Below are 19,981 nucleotides of genomic sequence, written 5' to 3' on the forward strand. Positions count from 1 at the left end.
ATTTGAGTTCATTTTTTCCACTATATATCATTTAAAAGAAATTAGTTAATTTGATAATTATAATATTTTTATTTTATCACATTTATTTAATAAAAATAAATAAATTTTTAGAAAAAACGAATTTAAATTTGGATAGACTGATAGTGAGCTTTATCAATTCCTTAAGTTCTTTCAAATTTAAATTTAAATTTGAAAAAAATCTAACTTTACTTTTATGTAGATGTCATGTGTGTAAAATTTTAAAACCTATTTAACATAAGTGATAAAAGCACACCGATTAATAAAATTTTTAAACTCAAATGCTGTTTGGTGCAGTATAGAGTTGTTATATTTATTTATTAATTGAAATTATTTTATTATTTTTAACACATCAATCAATCAAAAATCTCACATTGCCAAGAACTACATAGTTGAATTATGGCAATAACACTGACTAAGGGCTCTAAAATGGTAACACTAATACCAGCTCTAATGAGTTGGCAGTGCAAGAAAAAAAATAAACAACAATGATTCATCCCCTCTTTTCCTCCCACCCCCTTTGACCCCCTCTCTCTCTCATTGGTTACATTTTCTTTTTCTTTTTCTTTTTTTTCCTGCTCCTCCAATCACCCCCCGCCACGTGGCAAAGGGGGGTGAGGGGGTGACCCCCAAAAGGGCCAAACTATCACATTAATGGTGAGGTTCACATGATACCACATAATTAATGGCGTAATAATGGTGTTGAATTAATGATCTGAAACATTTTTCTTATGGCAATAATGAGCCTAAGATGTAAAAAAAACAGTTGGTATGTTTGGTTTGTGTTTGAGAGATGTGTTTTAGAGATAAAAAGTACGAAAAGTTGTTTGGTTTGGTTTTTTTCAAAAGATGTTTTGGAAAATTATTTTGAGAGAAAGTTTTGAAAAAAGTGATTGATTTGATATGTGTGTGAGAGAGATTTGTTTGGAAAACTTGTTTGGTTTACAAGTTTTGAGAAATTTTTTTGGGAAAATTTATTTGGTTTGATTACTTTTAAAAACTTATTTGTAGAGAAAATTTCCCAAAATTTTTTCAGAAATACAAACCAAACGAACCCAGTATTTTTTTTATTCTTAAATAGTTAAAAAATAAAAAATAAAAAAATATTTGCTAAACATATCAGTTTTTATTTTTAGATTTTACAAAAAACAAAAAAACCAACCTACCTTTTATTTTGCAATATATAATTTGCTTGCATTCAATAATAAATTATAAATTATAATCAAAGCTAAAACTGAGGTAACACCTAAGAACCCTTTTATATGATTTCCATTTTGTTTTATCATATGTTAATGATTTGGCAAAAAAGTTTAGATTAAAAGAAGTTAGTAACACATAGAATTATTTTGAAAAGATGATTATAATCAATTTTTTAGTTAAAAACTTATTATAAACTGATTATAATCAATTTTTTGTGAGAAAAAAAAAAGTAAATTATATAATCTGGAAAGTGAATTATAACCCACTTCTCAAAAGGGGTCATAATTGTACACAAACAACAATATTACATGGACTGAGCATAACTGGCATGACTGATGACTCAGCATTTAGGGATTCTCTATTTTTTAAACAACTTATTTTATTCAAATTACTTTAAAACATAATATGAGGTAAAAACTATTTATAAAATAATATTATACTATAACTTTCTAGTATAAAGTAAAACAAAGTGCATGATGACGGAGTTGGTAACGCATTTGGAACATCTGTCATTTATAAATGGACTGCGCCTGACAAATCTTACATCACATGCATTACAGCATGATTGAGAATATGTTCTATAAAATATATATACATTTATGAAACACTTTACTAATGAATTATTTTATTTAAATTTTTAAGGTTTAGTTGAAGAGATTTCTTCACAGTAGCTGTTAATTTGGATAGAAATGACAAGAATCATGCATTTTGAAATCCAAATGTCAATCACTGGTGTAGGCATGTTCGGATGACTTCATTTTCTGGAGTCATTTTTAAGATTTAAGTAATGTGTAAAAAAATAATTAATTAATAATTAAAGAAGATATAAGAGAGAAATAATTTCTTTAAATATCCTAATAAACTGTCGCATCATTAAATTTAAAAAAATAAATGTAACTTTTAAATTAAAATAGCACTACTCAAAAATGAAAAATGATTTAAAAGCCCAATTCTTAAACCGACTTTCTAGACCCACTTACGTGTAAAATGATTTAAAAGCCCGATTCTTAAACTGCCTTTCCAGGCCCACCGACGTGTGAAACTTTTGTGGCTGTGCTAGGTTGTAAAGTACCTTTTTTTTTTTTTTTTAATACCTCCAAGCTCAAAATCTGTTTGATTGGTCTGTTCTCACCCAAATTCTCACTTGTTGGTCATTGATCAAGAAATCGATGCAGAGAATCAACACAATCTCTTGCTGTATCAGTTTTTAGTCAAAAAATAAAAGAAGTTGGACAAAAAGATCAATGCTTTGTCAGTTACATCGTTCCTGACAATGGCGTTCTATGTTCTACAAAATCTTGACCTTCAATATGAAAGAAAAAAGCAAAAAAATATACCACGTAATGCCATAAGAATTAAATCTTGATATGGAAGTAATCTGGGTCGAAATGGTGCAACCGGACATACCCATCTTCACCCCCACTCGAAAAACTACACAACAAAAAATAAAATGGAAAACTCAGACAGGCATGAAAACTTAGGTTGACATTTGCTGCTGTTCATAAAACAAACCAACAAGAGGTCAACCCATGCCATGAGGTTTTTTCTGTACCTCAAAACAAAATAGTATTAAATAGGATTAGGAAATGAACTACATTAATGGATCAATATAACATAAAAAAATGAAATCATTTATTAATACATGAACAACATAAAAGTGAACATAAAAAATGTATACAAGATATCCATGATGTAAGGTCCCGCAAGTTTATCAAAACCTATATATGACTTTTATGAATATTTAATTCAAAGATAATAACAAAATGCAATGTAATCTAAAGGAGCAAATGTGTTTGACAGGTGTTGATGAGTGTCAGTGTCATGCCCCGTCGGTGTCCAACATGACACCACCTTCTTAAAAGTGTTTGTGCTTCTTAGTCACAAGTAATACAAAATCGCAGATACATGACAACATCTAGATGAAAACATAAACAGATAAAAGCTATGAAAAGAACTACAGAAATTAACCCAAGTTAGAAGTGTGTATATTTGTTTCAAATGAACAAACAAAAGAAAATTATGATTCACAAAACTTGTGAAAAAGAAAGCATTCACGGTGAATAGCATAAATTATCACTTCTTCAAAGTATTTGTACCAAACTTTAAAACTGAAGGGCTGTTGTCATCATGAGTAAAGCAAGTTTAGTAAAAAAAAATAAGATGCAGCAGCTGTAATGTAAAAACAATACCTTTTACCATCTGGATTGAATGCCAAAGCATTTATTGGTCCAAAGTGCCCTTTGACACCTCCAATTTCTTCTTGAAGGACCTAATTAAACACAAGGAAGAAAATGTTTCCTCAAGAAGTTCAAGAATTTATTGAGCCCATATCATTTACATATCATAAGTGAAAAATACCACGTTACCTTGTCAAAGAATTTGGCTTCAAACTTCCCGGCACGATGGTCAGTAGTTGTGACAGCTGAAGCATCCTGACCACCTCCAAGCACCACCTAGAAGCATCAAAGAAATGAATTTACAAAAAATAATTGTAAGTGTAAAACAAAAAGCTACAAAGAAAATAAAACCAAGTCAGTAACCAATTTTGTTTCACACATAATGTAGTAAGTTACTGCAACGGCATGCTAACACATGCATACAGAAACATATGAATACGTGCACAGAAAACGGGGCCATTCATATTTTTCATGAATTCTTCCAAGTATAATTTATAAGCAACAATGATATACAGCAACGTAATTACAAATCCTCATATTCTGTAAAAAAACCTAAGAAACCAATAATAATTGTTACAACACTGAGAAATCATTGCTTCAATTTCCAGCTAGGTAACAGTGAGTGCACTTCTATAAACAAAAATATGATTAATAAGGGGATAAAACAAACGATAAGACAATCCATTGAGAAACATGCACTACTGGGAATCATAGCACCTATATGATTATGACCGTCACTCTTAAAACTAGTGCTTCATTAATACGTACATGATCAAGAAGTGGAGACATAGCAACCGCATTAACTGGACGTTCCGTCACATAGGTCTTGATAAGTGTCAACGATCTGATGTCCCAAAGCTAACAAAGTCAAGGAGAAAAACCAATAAGAAAAGTTTCAAAACAATGGAAGGTAGATTAAGTATAAAAAACTTTAAAGAGTTACAAGTTAGTAAACCTTAGCAGATTTATCTAGGGAACCAGTGAGAAAATGTGAGCTATCTGCAGATTTTGTGAGTGATGTAATTGTCTTTTTGTGACCAGTTTCCTTGTCGGACTCTTTAAGCAATTTTCCTGTCTGCCAGTTTGGAAAACAATCCACAACTTCAACTTCAGGCCAATTAACAAGTAAACATTAATGAATAAAAACATAGTTGGGGAAAAAATGCCAAGTGCCAAAACTAAATCTAAAGTACTGCTTCAAAACAACTGGAAAAACAAAGAACTAAAAAAAACACTGCATACAGAAAATTTGCAATGTTCAAAATGTTCTGTTTCCATAAATTATGTCCACGAAGGAAAACACAGGACAACATGTAGAATGCTCACCTCAGAATCCCAGATACGAACTACAGCATCCTCACCAGCACTTATGATAGTTTTGTTCAGGGGTCCCCAGACAGCTCTATTTATTCTTCCCTGAGGGCCCTTGATTGTGAGCACAGACTCACCAGTCTCTGCAAATGACAATCAATAATAATTTAAGAAGTTTTGCAAACCATTGTCTCGTTGAATAAAAGAGGCATTCTACCATAAAAAGCAATGAGCTATAAGCCAATATTAGAAGCGAGTGTTCTGCTGCCCAAATATATCCTAATCAAACAGCCTGTGACTCTCCATATCAACATCCTGTAGGCTTGGGCCTAAACTTAAAACGGTAAAAAGTTGATAGTTACAAATCTGTGATAAAAAGAGGTCAAATCAATATAAGACCACATAGTCTTTGTTGACCATCCCACCATCTGTAGAGTCGCTAAAATGAAAATGTTGAAAATGATGAGTGGTGTTGCATGAAAAGACAAAACAAAATATGAATGCAGTAAATTGAAATAAGAAGTGGCACCAATAGAAAATAAAATGCAGGAAACTTGTTGGAGATGGTATCACCATCACACCAACTGACATGCATGTGATGTGAGAGGAGTAATCAAATTCATGATGAGGGTGCTAAAAGAAATAGAGAAAGGCCAAGAATATGTATGAAGCAGTAAGAATATGTACAATTGTATTAAACTTTATAAACGACATGGCTTTTAGGGTACAGATATTGAGACCAACCCAAGTAATTGGGACAAAGGCTTGTTGTGTTGAGTAGAGTTTCAAGTCACTACCACATAATAATTGAGAGTAAACTTTGATGATGAGCTTTGCTTAGTTGAGTCACTATAATTCTGTAAATGTTCAAAACCTACTTTTCATCGACACAAATCTTGTGAAATTCATGTTAGCATAATTCTCAAATGACTTCAAAATCTTTAACTTAACCTGAACTTCTTATTAGTGAAACAACACCCAATGCAACTCTATTGACTCCTGAATTTCACAACTATTGGAAACCTTATTCAAATTACTTTCGTAATTCGCAGGTTTTCTTTCACTGAAAACCATAGAATTAAAAAACGCCCTCCTCATTTTCTAAAAATTAACAATTCTCACCAATTTAAAATATATTCCAACTTACTTACCCAACAAATATATATATATATATATATATATTCCAACCCCAAATAATTAATAACAAATCAATTTTTTCACTATTGCACAAGGCACAGGCCATTGCTTTTTAAAATTAATTTCCACTCAAGTAAACATCTCTTCTACGAGCAGAGCTAAGAGACTCAAAATCAAAAGTACTTGCATGCCTGTAAAAATTTCATCAACAATAAAGGAAAACAATAAACCAAACCAAACCAAGCCAAGCCTTAAGTTAAGTACCATCAAATGGGGTCGGCTACATGAATCCTTCTTCTCCACGCGGCTCTATCAAAGGCCATTTTGTTAGTCAAATTAAGTAAATCCATATCTCTATTTACAATGCTAACCAACGTTAATCTAGGCCTACCCCGTCTCCTAACACTTCCATCTACCATTACAGCATCGCATCTCTTCACTCTTTGTTGGTCTCCGTTGAATATGACCAAACCATCTCAATCAATTCTCTCTCAACTTATCTTCTATCGGTGTTACTCCTACCCATTCCCGAATACACTCATTCCTAATTTTGTCTTTTTTAGTCTTAACATTCTCATCTCAGCCACACTCATTTTATCTACATGTTGTTTCTTGGTTGCCCAACACTCCTTCCCATACAACATCGCTAGTTTAATAGCCATTCTATAGAACTTACCTTCAAGTCTACTGGGTATTCGTCTATCACACAGTACCCAAACGCACTTCTCCACTTACACCATTCCACCTTAATCCTATGGGCCACATCCGCATCAATCTCCCTCGCTGTTGTGATAATCAACCCTAAATAACAAAAATGTTCACTCTTAGGCAGTTCTTGGTTCTCAATCTTCACTTCTCCTCTGCTTTCATTGTTACTGTTACTAAATTTACACTCTCAATTTTAGTTCTATTTATCCGGAATCCTTTAGATTCAAGAGTTTTTCTCCAAATCTCCAACTTTGTATTAACTCCTTCTCTAGTCTCATCCACTAGCACTATATCGTCTGCAAAAGGCATACACCATGGCACGTCATCCTAAATATTTCTCGTCAACTCATCCATAACTAAAGCAAAAAGATAAGGACTTAAAACAGATCCTTGGTGTAACCCTACAGTGATAGGAAATTCATTTGTCTCTCCAGCAGACGATCTAATAGTGGTCACCATCCCTTCATACATGTCCCTAATCACATCAATGTAACATTTTGTCATCCCTTTCTTCGCTAACACCCATCATATTATATCCTGGGACACTCTATCATATGCTTTCTTAAGATCGATAAACAACATTTGAATGTCTATTTTCTTTTCTCTATACTTTTCTATTACTCTCCTCAAAAGATAGATCGCTTCCATTGTTGACCTGCCAGGCATAAACCCAAATTGATTCTTTGACACCTTTGTTACATCTCGCAATCGACGTTCTATCACCCTTTCTCACATTTTCATTATATGACACATTAGCTTGATTCCTCTACAGTTGTTGCAATTCTGGACATCCTCTTTATTCTTATAGATTGGTACTAAAATACTCTTCCTCCACTCATCTGGCATGTTCCTAGTCAACAAAATTTTGCAAAAACAACCTAGTCAACCAAGCAATCCCCTTTTTACCCAAACACTTCCAAGCTTCAATAGGGATATCATCTGGTCCTAAAGCCTCATTAGATTTCATCTTCTTAAGTGCAATCTCCACTTCAAAATTCCTAATCCTGCAATAGAACCTATAGTGTTGATGTATCGTATTACTAGCTATTTCTTCCCCTATGCATACCTCCATGTTCCTCATTTAATAGTTTCTCAAAATATTTCCTCCATCTTTCCTTAATCTCTTCATTGTAAGAGAAGGAGGCAATGAAGGCTTTCTTGTACCTATTATAAAAAAAGATGTATGGTTTTTCGAGATACATTAATAATTAAGATAAACAAATGCACTAAATGTATCTCGAAAAATCATACATCTTTTTTTACAATAGGTCCGAGAAAGCCTTCATTGCCTACTACTCTTACAATAATAAATTTACTAACAAGGTCCATCTATAGCATGTGATGAAATTTGTTACCCACTTTTAGAAGCTTCATTTTGTTTCAAGCCTCTCTTTTTTTCCTTTAGTGGTACCCAACATGTTTTCTTCAATCTTTTTATATATTTTAATTTAATTTTCAAAAATATATTGCATCCCATATAAAGCAACTATAAAAAAGTCTTGTAGAGATCTTAAGTTCGAACTTGACAAAGAAGGTCCAAATTAAAATCAACTCAAATCCCAATTGTTAAATCACATTAAATTAAATCAGAAAACTATAAACGAGAGAAAATTTTATAAGGAAAAATTACGTTCACTGGGATCTCTGGCAATGCGTTTGACGTGAATAGCAGAAGGTAATCCCATAAAGGGGTCAGTAGTGATCACCGCAAGCTTATCACCAACAGCAAAATCTACGGCTCTGGCTGGAGAATCAAAATTGAAAGTAAAAAGCTGTGCCCCTGTCTGAACATTCCACAGCTTTGCAGACTGATCAGCACTTCCAGTAATGAGCATCATAGAATCTCCTAATAAACCAAATGCACAATACCCAAGTTTCATTTGAGTCATATAAACAAACAACACACACTAGCATCAGATATCAACAAAAGATGTTTAAAATCTATCACACAAACAAAAATAGACAGGAGAGAAAGATATATGAGGCAACCAGCACAGAATCTCACATCCAAACAATGATATTTTTTTCATACATATAGACAAACATCCAACATGTGGGTCTCATGAACCAACAAAAAGACCCTTACGAGAGTATCATATATAGAGAAAGACAAGATGAGTAGCATAAACCCATGTTTCCATCAGGTTTATAAGCAAATAACTTATACATGGATCTCTTATCTTCAATCGTTTAACAAATCCTTCAACCAATTCTTTTATTAAACTTGTATCAAATCAGGTATGAAGCAGATCTTTCACCAAATTTCCAACATCCCAATTTTCATTAGATTCACGAAATTGTTAAAAGACAAAGCATTGGAGATGGGTTTTTTTTTTCTCCTTAATTAAATTAGAGTAGGTTTTTGGGATAGATTTGATGAAAAAAATTGATTCACAACATTAAAGTAAGATATATCAAATCAAGATTTTGGTATAAATTCTTGAACAAATTTGATCAATAAAAAATGCTGAAGGGTCCGAAATGCTCACAAAACCCACATCTACTTTCATATATACAAACAAACATTCAACAAATGGGTCTCAAGAATCGCAGAGATGAGATGAGCAGCATCAGAATCCATGTTTATATCAGGCATATAAAACAAATCTCTTAATCACAAACAAATCCTCAAAAAACAAACAAAACATGTATTTATATTGATGTAGGAAGAGAGAGAGAGAGAGAGAGAGAGAGAGAGAGATGAGAAGAGGGGACTTGCTTGAGACATCGCAGCACCAGACAGCGCCGTTGTGGCCGCGATAAGTGCCAAGGCGCTCGCCGTTGTCGGCGAACCAGACGGTCGGGGTGTGATCCTTGGCGCAGGAGAAGAGGAGATCACCGTCCCTGTTGTACTTCAAGAATGTCAATGGCCTCTCGTGCCCTTTCATCAATATCGGCCTCATCTTCCTTTTCTTTTTCCAACAAATTTAGGGTTTCAATTCGATCAAATCAACAAAAGAGTAGTAATATATGCGTGGATTGCTTAAAAGATCGATTTCAACACACAAAAAAAGACACAATTTCCTTAAAGCTTGATGATCGCTGCAGATTAGAAGACCCTCTCAGTCTCTCTCGAACTCCCAAATCTCTCTCTCTGCTTCTACCAGAACTGCAAACCCTAGCTCTGTCTAATCTAGAATTAAAAAGAAAAGGCACATCCGTCTTGCTAGGCCCGACCCGTTCAATCATGGGCTGCCAATTTTTTAGGGTAAACTACATTGACACCCAGCTTAATACAGCTACACTTCACATATGAAAAATTGCACTACACTCCCTCTTAGGTGTTTGTCATTTAAGGCAAGTGATAGAAAATGTACAATGACCATAATCCCCTCCTCCATTGATAGAGTGAAATTGCTAAGAGGTTATTTGAGATGATCTAAATAAGTATATTTTTTTACTTTTTATGAAACATGAGTTGAGTTTGAAATGATGTGATTGAAAGGTGATGTAACTTAAATAAGATGATGTGACTTAAATAAGATAGTGATTTTTTGAATTTTTTACTTTTTTAGGTTATAACAAATAAGGCCTAAATGATCCATAACCTATAATACTCTTCAATCTTCTCCTTTCTGTCTCTCGTTGATTGAGCAACAATTATTTCATTGGTGTCTCTACAGACCTCCCTCTCTGTAATAGTCAAGATTCATCCTAAGAGAATCTAACGGTGCAAATCACTCTATAAAAAAATTAAAAAGTAAAAAGTAATTTATTATTTTTTTTAATAAAGTGATTTGAGCCGTTAAATTCTCTTTGAATGAATCTTGACCGTTATAAGAAGGGGTCAAGTAAATAAGGTAAGGAGAGGATCCTTGCTCCTCATTGGTTTGCCCTTATCAATTCTAACTGTAAGCTGTTATCAGTATATACTAAGAGAGTGTTTGGAATAATCTAAATAAGATAAAAAAAATGATTTAAAAAAATACACTTTCATAGAAGATGCCAAGTAGTGCCTAGTAACAACATCGTTACAACTATCATGACACTATTACAGTCACCGACCACCACCAATCCTCAATTCCAACTCACTATTGCAACTCACATCACAACCATATTGATACCATTACAGCTCACAACCCATTGCGACCCCTCTCTCTCTCTCTATGCAACGCATAATGCATGATTATAGCACCAATCAAAGCTACTGTTGCAGACCAATTACCACCACCATTTTTTGGCCAAAATAAAGTTCAATAATTTTGATCTTAAGGAGTAAAATAATAATAATAATAATAAAAATAATCATGCTAAAGTTTAAAAAAATTAAACCTTTTATTTTATTTTTTATTTTTTTGAAAAGAAATAGAGTTCAATAATTTAGATCAAATCTTGAATAATTATTATTATTATTTAAAGAGAGAGAGATAGACTCTTGAGCCAAAACATACAGGGCATGTTTGATTGGGTGGATTAGAGTGTGGGATTAGGATTATTAATCCGTGGGCCCAATTATCCTATATTTGTTTTAACATTTTTGTTTAGGATTATTAATCCAATGGATAATTAATCCAACAAATTTGTAGGATTATTAGTAATAGGGTAGGGGTGGGATTATTAATCCAATGGATATTAATCCAATTGGATAGTGAATACCACACTAATTTACTAGGACTATTAATACTTCACTATTAATATTGTGAATCAAACATGACCACAAGGATTTATTTTTTGGACAAAAATGCTTGGGAACCCAAAAGTTGGGGAGTCCGAATCCCCTCATTGATGCCCCTCATTTATTTCTTACTAGCAACGGCTGAGATCAGTCATTGCAGATCCAACGACTATAAAAAAAAGAAAAACAAATTCAAAACAAATTCGTTTTCGTTTTCCCGTCCAATCAAGACCACAGCTTTGATATACACTCACTCTCGCTCAGCCCTCTTCTCCACCGAACCCACTCTTACCGGCGACCCACTCCCGACGGCGAGAAGCTCTTGAAACGGGACTGGCCGACGTCTCCCTACACAGGCAAACACATAGAGAGAGAGAGAGAGAGAGTCTTCACCGAACCCAGCCTCATCGGCGACTGGCGACCTACTCTATATATAGACTCAGGAGGAGGAGATCACCTTTATTAGGCGACCTGTTTGAGGAAGATTCCTGCAAAAGATGATTGAAGTTCAAAACATCCACACCCATCGCTACCAAGAACAAACAATTCTACCGCCATGTGAAGTTGTATTTCAGTGGATGTGCCTTGCACTATTTCATTTTCCCCTTCTTTTTTGATGGCACAAAATAGACATAGTTGTTTGATTTCAAATCTAGGTTAGACAATGCACTGCAAATGTTTGAAGAAATGTCTGACTGGATAGTTTCATTTTGGTTAACAAGTTTTTCATACTCTGTTAATTTTTTCTGATATAAAGTGCAAATTATTTTTTATTTTATTTATGTTTTGTAGTGAATGAAAATTTTCTGGTCAACTTGGATCAAATCACTCTTTCTGATTGGAGCATTAATACAGTGTTTTCTCTAACCCATTTGGAACTATTCTTACATTTGTAAGTGTGGATTTGCGGTGGCTATTGATTTGTAGAATTTTGGGTTGAATTGTTTGTGAATTTGAGATGTTTGTTTAAATGCCTCAATGAAATGTTGATTTAGTTACATGTTCAAAAGTGTTAAAGAATTACTACTTTTGAATCCATTGCAACAGATACGATTATGATTTTATGAGATGATGCCAATTGTGTTTTCAAACTTTTTATTGTATCTTTCGTAACTCAAAAAATGAAAACTGAAAACGAAAAACATGATGCAAACACAATCGCTAAATTGTTGTTTGCAACTGACAGTGAGGTAGGTACTTGAAATCTTGTTTGTTTTTGTTAATAATTGACTTCTAGATTGATGTACATCGGTTTTGGTATGCGTATATGTCTCTACATAAGGATCTAGTTTATGTTGTAAAAAAAAATAGTCATGGCTTAAGGTTAACTTGCTTCAGCGGATATAAAGGAAGAGTAATATGTTTTTCAAGGATCTAATTTCTGCTAATAGCATATACAATGCAACCACTATTTGTAGGATTACAATACCATAACATGAGTCCTTCATAGCCCATACCCAATTTTCTTTATTAGTTTCCTTACCTTGATGAGCATTCCTTTTGCTTCTATTAATGCCCTGCAATTAAAATCCAGAACTTGGGCTCCTCTAGTTATTCATTGATTATTAATTTATATTGATTTAGTTTTAAGTTAAATTTGTTACAAAGCTTAGATATCATGTTATGTGTTTTTACATTAGTATGTTGAATTTGTATCATGAACTTATGCTTATGAGAGACTTCCATTTTCAATATCAAACATCATATTTTTTCCTTGACAAGTGGAAGCTCTACAAAGTAAAGTAAAGAAATTTAATACATGCAACAAAAGAAAAAATCTTTATAGCAAGTTAAAACTAGTGTAAAAATTAGCAACATCAGATTAAAAAATGTCTTCTTTTTCTATGAGTATGGCAGCAGCATTTTCAGCAGGTGGCAACAGCAGCATGAGTATGGCAGCAGCAACATGGAATGCTTCTATGTGTATATTATGCTTCTATGATATGCACGATTTTTATTTTAGATGGCAATAGCATTTTGAGCAGATGAACAGCAGCATATACACTGAATAGATGGGTAAAGAACATATAGACCCACTCTGAAATTCATCTGATGGACTTGGTTAATACAACACTCATCTCATTAATATAGACCCATCATCCAAACAATCACATGATGCAAAGCTCCAACATACAAACTATTTAAGCTAGTTATATCAGAAAACCATTCAAAACCATCCGTAAACAACATATAAAAACAAGAACAAAAACTGTAGTAAGCAGCAGTTCCATAACACACTAATTTCATGCCAATTTCAGTAACTTCTGCACAGCTTTAACTAGATTCCATACCAACCAACATGACAAAGAAGAACAAATATTATCCAACCTCATACATGTTCAAATATTAATCAACATAAAAAAGAAGAACAAATATTATCCAACCTCATACATGTTCACACAAAAAATAAGAACTTAAGCAATTTAATAAAACAAGATTAAAAAAGATTTCAGCAGCAGCACTTAAGCAACAATAAAAAACTGTGTCAGCAGCTGCACTTAAGCAAAAAACTATTTCAGCAGCTGCACTTCACCAGCACTTTCAGCAAAAGATGGGCTGCAACACTTGAGCAAAAAATGGACATCAGCAAAATATGGCCAGGGCCAGCAACACTTGCAGCAACACATGGACAACAGCACTACATGGGCAGCAACATACATGAAATTTATCAGCAACACATGGACAGCAGCAGGAACAATGAAATTTATCAGCTGCTATGACCGAAATTTGTAGTGCGTTCCACCTGAAAAACAAACAGGAAAAATAAATGTTTATGAATCAATTTAATTATTTTGGCGCCAAGAACAAAGACACTATTGACTTAGATTAATATTATTCAATCAAACACTTGATTTAGATCATAGACAATCATATTCAGTTGAACCAACCAAGCTTTGGTTAAGTTCATCAAACTGGTGCAACAAGCTAACCTTTATCTTCATCTCAGGATTGGCCCCTATATTTTTGCTGAATGGAATTTTGGGTATTACTTACAATATTTATTTAATATTTGTTGTATTTTTTTTATTTATAATTAAACCCAAGTAGTTTTAAGAATTAATTGCCAAATGAATGTTGTTTTGAACTTATTACACCACTTTAAAAAAAAATAAAATAAAATTAGTGGGTTTGATTTTAAAAAAAAGAAAGAAAACCTCTATTGTATGACGTATATGTATGGATGTATTTAGTAATCTGTTTTATTTTAAATGTACTTTTATATTTATATTATATATTGAATGAATGAATCTCTGTTTTGTGCTCTATTTGAAAACAGGGAATTTCCTGTTTGGTTGAAATATGTTCCTGGCATTTCTTTTAGAACAGACAATGAGCCCTTCAAGGTTGTTCCTCTTAAATCTGTCCGTTACATATTTTGAAAATACCACTGTTCTTTTTTTGCTTCTAATCCACTGCTCCAATTCCCTGTTTCAACTATCTATCATTGAAATTTCAAACAAGAAAAAAGGGCAGAGAAAATCAAAAACAGGTTGAACCAAGTTCAGATCATGAAGCATTGCATATCAAAAACTCATTCCTGAGAGAGAGAGAGAGAGAGAGAGAGAGAGAGAGAGAGAGAGAGAGAGGTTGCCTGTGTAAAGAGAACCAATGAAAGGCGTCGGTCAATTGGGTTTGACAAGCTTCTCGCCGTCGTTAGGGATGGGTCACCGGTGAGGGTGGTCGTCGGCGAAGGAAAGGTTTGGTAGAGGAAAAAGGGCTGAGCTCGAATGGACCTGGGTGAGAATGATAGCTAAACTTGTATATACGTTTGGGCGGGAATCCAAAAATTGAATTTGTTTTAATTTTTAATTTTTTTTTTAATAATCGTTGGATCTGAGCCGTTGCGGTGAGAAAATGAAGGGGATCCTCAAAGAGAGGATCTGAACTCAAAGTTGGGACCTTTTATCCCCAAAATGATATGAATCAATCATGTGTTTTTTTTTTTTTTTCCTCCTCCTTGACTAATCACAGATGAGTAGAATTGTGAGGATTGTGTTTTTTGAAAGTATGTAACATTGTTATTGTTTTTTTTTTTTTTGTTGTTGGAGTCCACTGTGGATTTATTTGCTGTGAAGGGTGACGTGTGATTGTGAGGGTTGGGTCCAATGTATTTGTAAATAACAAAGAATGTGAGGGGGAGAAAGTTGAGGTAAATGGTACGGTGATGGAGAGGGTTCTTTGACACTGTCAATGGCCATATGATTGTTGTGATTGCTGTGTTGATTGCTGGCAAACCACAGATGGTGGTCATGCTTGGTTCGACGGTGGTGGAGCTATAGAGTTAAGATGAAAGAGGATGAAGAGTTGGGTGTGTACGTGATGGTGAAGATGACAGTGGAAGAGGGCCGATTAGGAGGAGTGAGGTGAGGGCATTGAATAGTTGCATATCTCTCTTTTTTCCTTGATCGGCAACACAGTTTGGGGAGGTGGGGTTGCCCACCAAATGTTTGATGAAATGTGTTGGTTCCAAAATTGTGTAATAGCTTCTCTGGTTGATGAGGCGATGGGTACCCACAAAATGTTTGATGAAAAGTGTCAACTTCCTTCTATTTTTTTTTTTTTTTCACAGAGTCATTGTTCTTGTTTGCTGGGAAAGTTCCTGGTAGAAACCACGATAAGGAGATAAATATATTAAGGGAGAATATACACTTGCTAGAGATTACATTTGTGGGTAAATGTTTGGTTTGAGTTTTTTAGATAAGTTTTTTGAAAATTGAATTTTTTTATTTTTGTATTTTTTTTTGTTTTTAGTAAATATTTTTAAAATTTTAAACATTTTTTTACTTTTTTAGATACACCTTACTTAGATGTATTTAAAAAGTAAAAAATTTGTGAAAAAATATTTTAAAAAATTAATAAATACAAAAAAATACAAAAAAATGTACTGAATTTTCATATTTTTATTTTTATTTTTGGTATTTAGTGAATTTTTAAAAGGTTTTTTTCACAATTTTTTTTTTACTTTTTAGGTATATTTATGTTAGGTATGTCTAAAAAGTAAAAAAAATTACTTAAAATATTAAAAAAATTCAGTAAAAACAAAAAAACACGAAAAATAAGAAAGTGAAATTTTTTGAAAAGTGTTTTTTGAAAAACCTAACCAAGCATGGTAATCAAAAAAATTAATAGATGACATCAGCAAATCTGTTAACTAATTTAACAGTTAATTAACGGAAGGGTCAATTTATAATGTTAATATAAATTTCAAGGAAGAAAATATAATTTTCAAAATGTGAGGAGAGAATCTATATTAAACGCAAATAGGGATGTCAATTTGAAACCGGCTCGATGGGGACCCGACTCCCCAACCCCGAATTGAGCGGGTTTTCTCTGAAAAATACCCCTAACGGGACGGGGATGGTATTTAAAAATCAATCTCCGAACAGATTCGGGCCGAGGATGGGGATAAGTGTCCCAGCCCGTCCCCGGCCCCGTCCCCGATCCCTGACCCGGTTTATCCCCGATGTTAAATTACGATTTTACCCTTATATACATACATATATATATATATATATATATATATAAACCACTGACTTTACCCTTATTTATAAACCACTGACGTCACTGACTTTACCTTAATATATATACTAACATTCACCCGTGCTATACACGGGATAAATATTTTTTGTTCATATATATTATACTCATTTTTTTTTTAATCATTTTGTTTCTCTTATATAAAACTTTTGATTTAACTCACTTTTTAGAAAATTAAGTTTTTATATTTTAGTAATTTTTTTAATATTTTACATAGTTTTTTAAAAAAAATTTAGATATACCTAATTTAGATACACTAAAAAAGTATAATATTTATATAATTTTTTTTTAAAAAAAATTCACCAAAAAAAAATAAATAAAAATAAGAAAATTCAATACATTTTCGTATTTTGTTGTATTCAATAAATCTTTTAAAGATTTTTGTACAAATTTTATACCTTTTAAGTATATCAAGATTAAGTGAATCTAAAAATATAAAAATACGAATTGAAAACTGAAAAAACTGTTTTTGAAAATTCCAAACCAAATAGAGTATTATTTGTAAATTTAAAAGTTGTGTAAAATTATTAAAAAAAAATTAAAAAATTATGAGTTTAATGCACAAATAACTTAATACTTGTTATGATTTTATAATATACATAAAATTAATTAACTTCCCCTTACTCCACCCAAAATAAATTTAGTTGTATTATGTGTAAAATTATTGATTTTATTTTTCATAACATAAAATAAAAATAAAACTAACATGTATCGTTAATATAGTATTAAATTTAATAGATTCTTGCAATCTAAGAAATTAAAGAAGTAATGAAAATAATTAAATTTTAATCTTAAATTAAAAACTATAAAGAAAAACAAAAGAATTGAAATCATGTTTAATATGATAGAATTTTCATTTCAAAACATAATATTTCCGATTTTCAAGCCAAGTATGTACATATATATTTGGATTTTGTAAAACAAAATAAAACATGAAAGATTAAATTTGGAGATTACAATTTTCTACAATCTCTGTAGTCAAAATACAAAATCTCAAATGCTTGGAACAAAAAATAAATTATTAAAAAAAAAGAAAAGAAAAAGAAAAAGAAAAAGAAAAACCGAGACTTGCATTTGATGGCGGATTGCGGACTGCTGGCATTCACTGCTGATGAAGGAAGTTGATGAAGTATATGTATTTGCAGTAGTGGATTGTTAGAAGTAATGGTTTAAGGGGATATGGATAGATGGTTTTTTTTTTTTTTTTTTTTTTTTTTTATATATCAATCTGTTGTAGGATAGTGAGAGAGTGGGATTGAAAGTGTTTGAGGTAGGAGAGTAACAGATTTGTTTGGATAGGTTTTTTTTTTTTTTTTTTTTTTTTTTTTGGGCAAATTACATATACACCCCTCCAGGTTTGGTTAAATTACAGATACCCCCCTGAGGTTTCGGAAATTACATCCCGCCCCCTGAGGTTTGTATTTTCATAACAATTTACCCCCTGAGGTTTATATTTCATAACAAATTACCCCCTAATTTCTTATGCAAATATAGCATTCAGGGGGGAATTCGTAATTTCTCAAACCTCAGGGGGGTATCTGTAATTTTGTCAAACCTGGAGGGGTGTATATGTAATTTGCCCTTTTTTTTTTGAGTTTGGATAGGTTTTTTTTTTTTTTTTTTGACAACTTTTTATGGATAAAAGTTGTGGATAGTGGAAGAGTGAGAGTGAAAATCTTTGAGGGTGAGGGACAAACGTAGGGTAGGAGAGAAAGGTGGAAGGATATGAGTTTTTATTGTTATGAAAGTGTTTGGGAGGGAAGGAAAAGAGCTATAAACTCAAAAGAGAGGTGCCGCGTATTTTTCAAATTTATGAGAATTTTAGAATGGCATTTTAGGTGGAAGGATAGAAATTTTTATTGTTATGAAAGTCTTTGAGAGGGAAGGAAAATAGCTATAAACTCAAAAGAGAGGTGCCACGTATTTTTCAAATTTATGAAAATTTTAGAATGATATTTTGAAGCCTTTTAAAACAACACTACATTCTATTATATATATAGTATAGATATATAAACCACTTGACTTCATTGACTTCACCCTTATCAGTGATTTTACCCTTATTTTACCCTCAGATCTCATCTCTCACTTGACTTCATTGACTTCACCCTTATCAGTGACTTTACCCTTATTTTACCCTCAGATCTCATCTCTCTCTATCTACCCCGTCTCCGTCTCTCATCTCTCTCTACCTCACTAACTTCTCTCTCTCTTTTAGATCCACCACCACCACACCACGTCTCTCATACACTCCTTCTCTTCTTGACGTCACTGAACACCACCGCCGTCTAGCTCGTACCACCACCACTACCACCGCTCTCTCATCCACTCTTTCTCTTCTCGACGTCGCTGACCACCACCGCCGTCCAGCTCGCACTACCACCACCACCACCACCACCGCGTCTCTCATCCACTTCCTCTCTTCTCGACGTTGCTGTCCGGCTCACAGATTAGATTTTTTTTTTTTTTTTTTCCAAATCTGTTTCAGATCTGTCTCAGATTTGTTTCACAATTTTTTTTTGTTTTGTTTTAGAGCTGTTTTAGATCTGTCTCGGATGATGATGTTGTTGTTGTATTTTCTGAATTTATTTATTTATTTTAGCCGGGAATGCTCAGGGTCGGAGAAACCCGATCCCCGTTGGGGGCGGGGGTGGAGGTAGTGATAGGTTCCCCGTCGGGGATCAGGGCCGGAGGAAATTCCACCATCGGGAATCGAGAACGGGGAGTGTGATCCCCGACCCCGCCCCGTTGCCATTCCTAAACGCAAACCTCAGAGGTATCAATGTACTTTACCCTTTTTTTTTTAAAAATAATTAACAATATGATCATCATACATATTTAGGCTTGGTTTGGAGAGATTTTTTTAATAATTTTTTTATCTCTTTTATTACGTGAAAAAAATATTAATGTGTTTAGAATTTATTTATTTTTTTGGTGACTTTTAGTTGTATTGAAAAATGTGGAAAGCTAATTTTATATTTTAATTTTTTGTTTCTTGTATTAGTTGTATGAAAAAAGTTAATGCGAAGGTATATTTGCCTTTTTTGCACTGATAGAAGCCAATTTTAAAAATGTATACCAAATATGTTAGGTTGTTAATTTTTTAACTTTTTTGAAGTGATTTTTTATTATTATTTTTTTTACTAAAATAATTTCTTCTCAAAAGAGGTCTTATTCATAAGTTTTAAGTGATTTTTTTTTTTTTTACAAATTTGTCTCTTACTTTGATAATAATTTTTTTTGAAACATTTTAAATATATAATTTATGTTTGTGGAATAA

General features: G+C 32.9%; 1 protein-coding gene across 1 annotated transcript in view; it reads right to left on the reverse strand.

Annotated features, from left to right (window-relative positions):
- Nucleotides 1-2,388: 2,388 nt before the first annotated feature.
- The window catches only part of LOC114292562 (eukaryotic translation initiation factor 3 subunit I-like), a 95,617-nt gene continuing 78,024 nt past the window's right edge, over nucleotides 2,389-19,981 (reverse strand). Inside the window, exons 6-11 of the mRNA XM_082900199.1 lie at nucleotides 4,722-4,849; nucleotides 4,351-4,470; nucleotides 4,164-4,253; nucleotides 3,585-3,671; nucleotides 3,408-3,487; nucleotides 2,389-2,649 (exon numbers count right to left, since the gene is read on the reverse strand). Of these exons, the coding sequence (XP_082756325.1) occupies nucleotides 2,574-2,649; nucleotides 3,408-3,487; nucleotides 3,585-3,671; nucleotides 4,164-4,253; nucleotides 4,351-4,470; nucleotides 4,722-4,849 (581 nt within the window). The 3' untranslated portion in view covers nucleotides 2,389-2,573. The remainder of the gene's footprint in view (nucleotides 2,650-3,407; nucleotides 3,488-3,584; nucleotides 3,672-4,163; nucleotides 4,254-4,350; nucleotides 4,471-4,721; nucleotides 4,850-19,981) is intronic.

The sequence above is a fragment of the Camellia sinensis genome, chromosome 12 (assembly GCF_055761805.1).
Source record: "Camellia sinensis isolate YWXY chromosome 12, ASM5576180v1, whole genome shotgun sequence".
Taxonomy (NCBI): domain Eukaryota; kingdom Viridiplantae; phylum Streptophyta; class Magnoliopsida; order Ericales; family Theaceae; genus Camellia; species Camellia sinensis.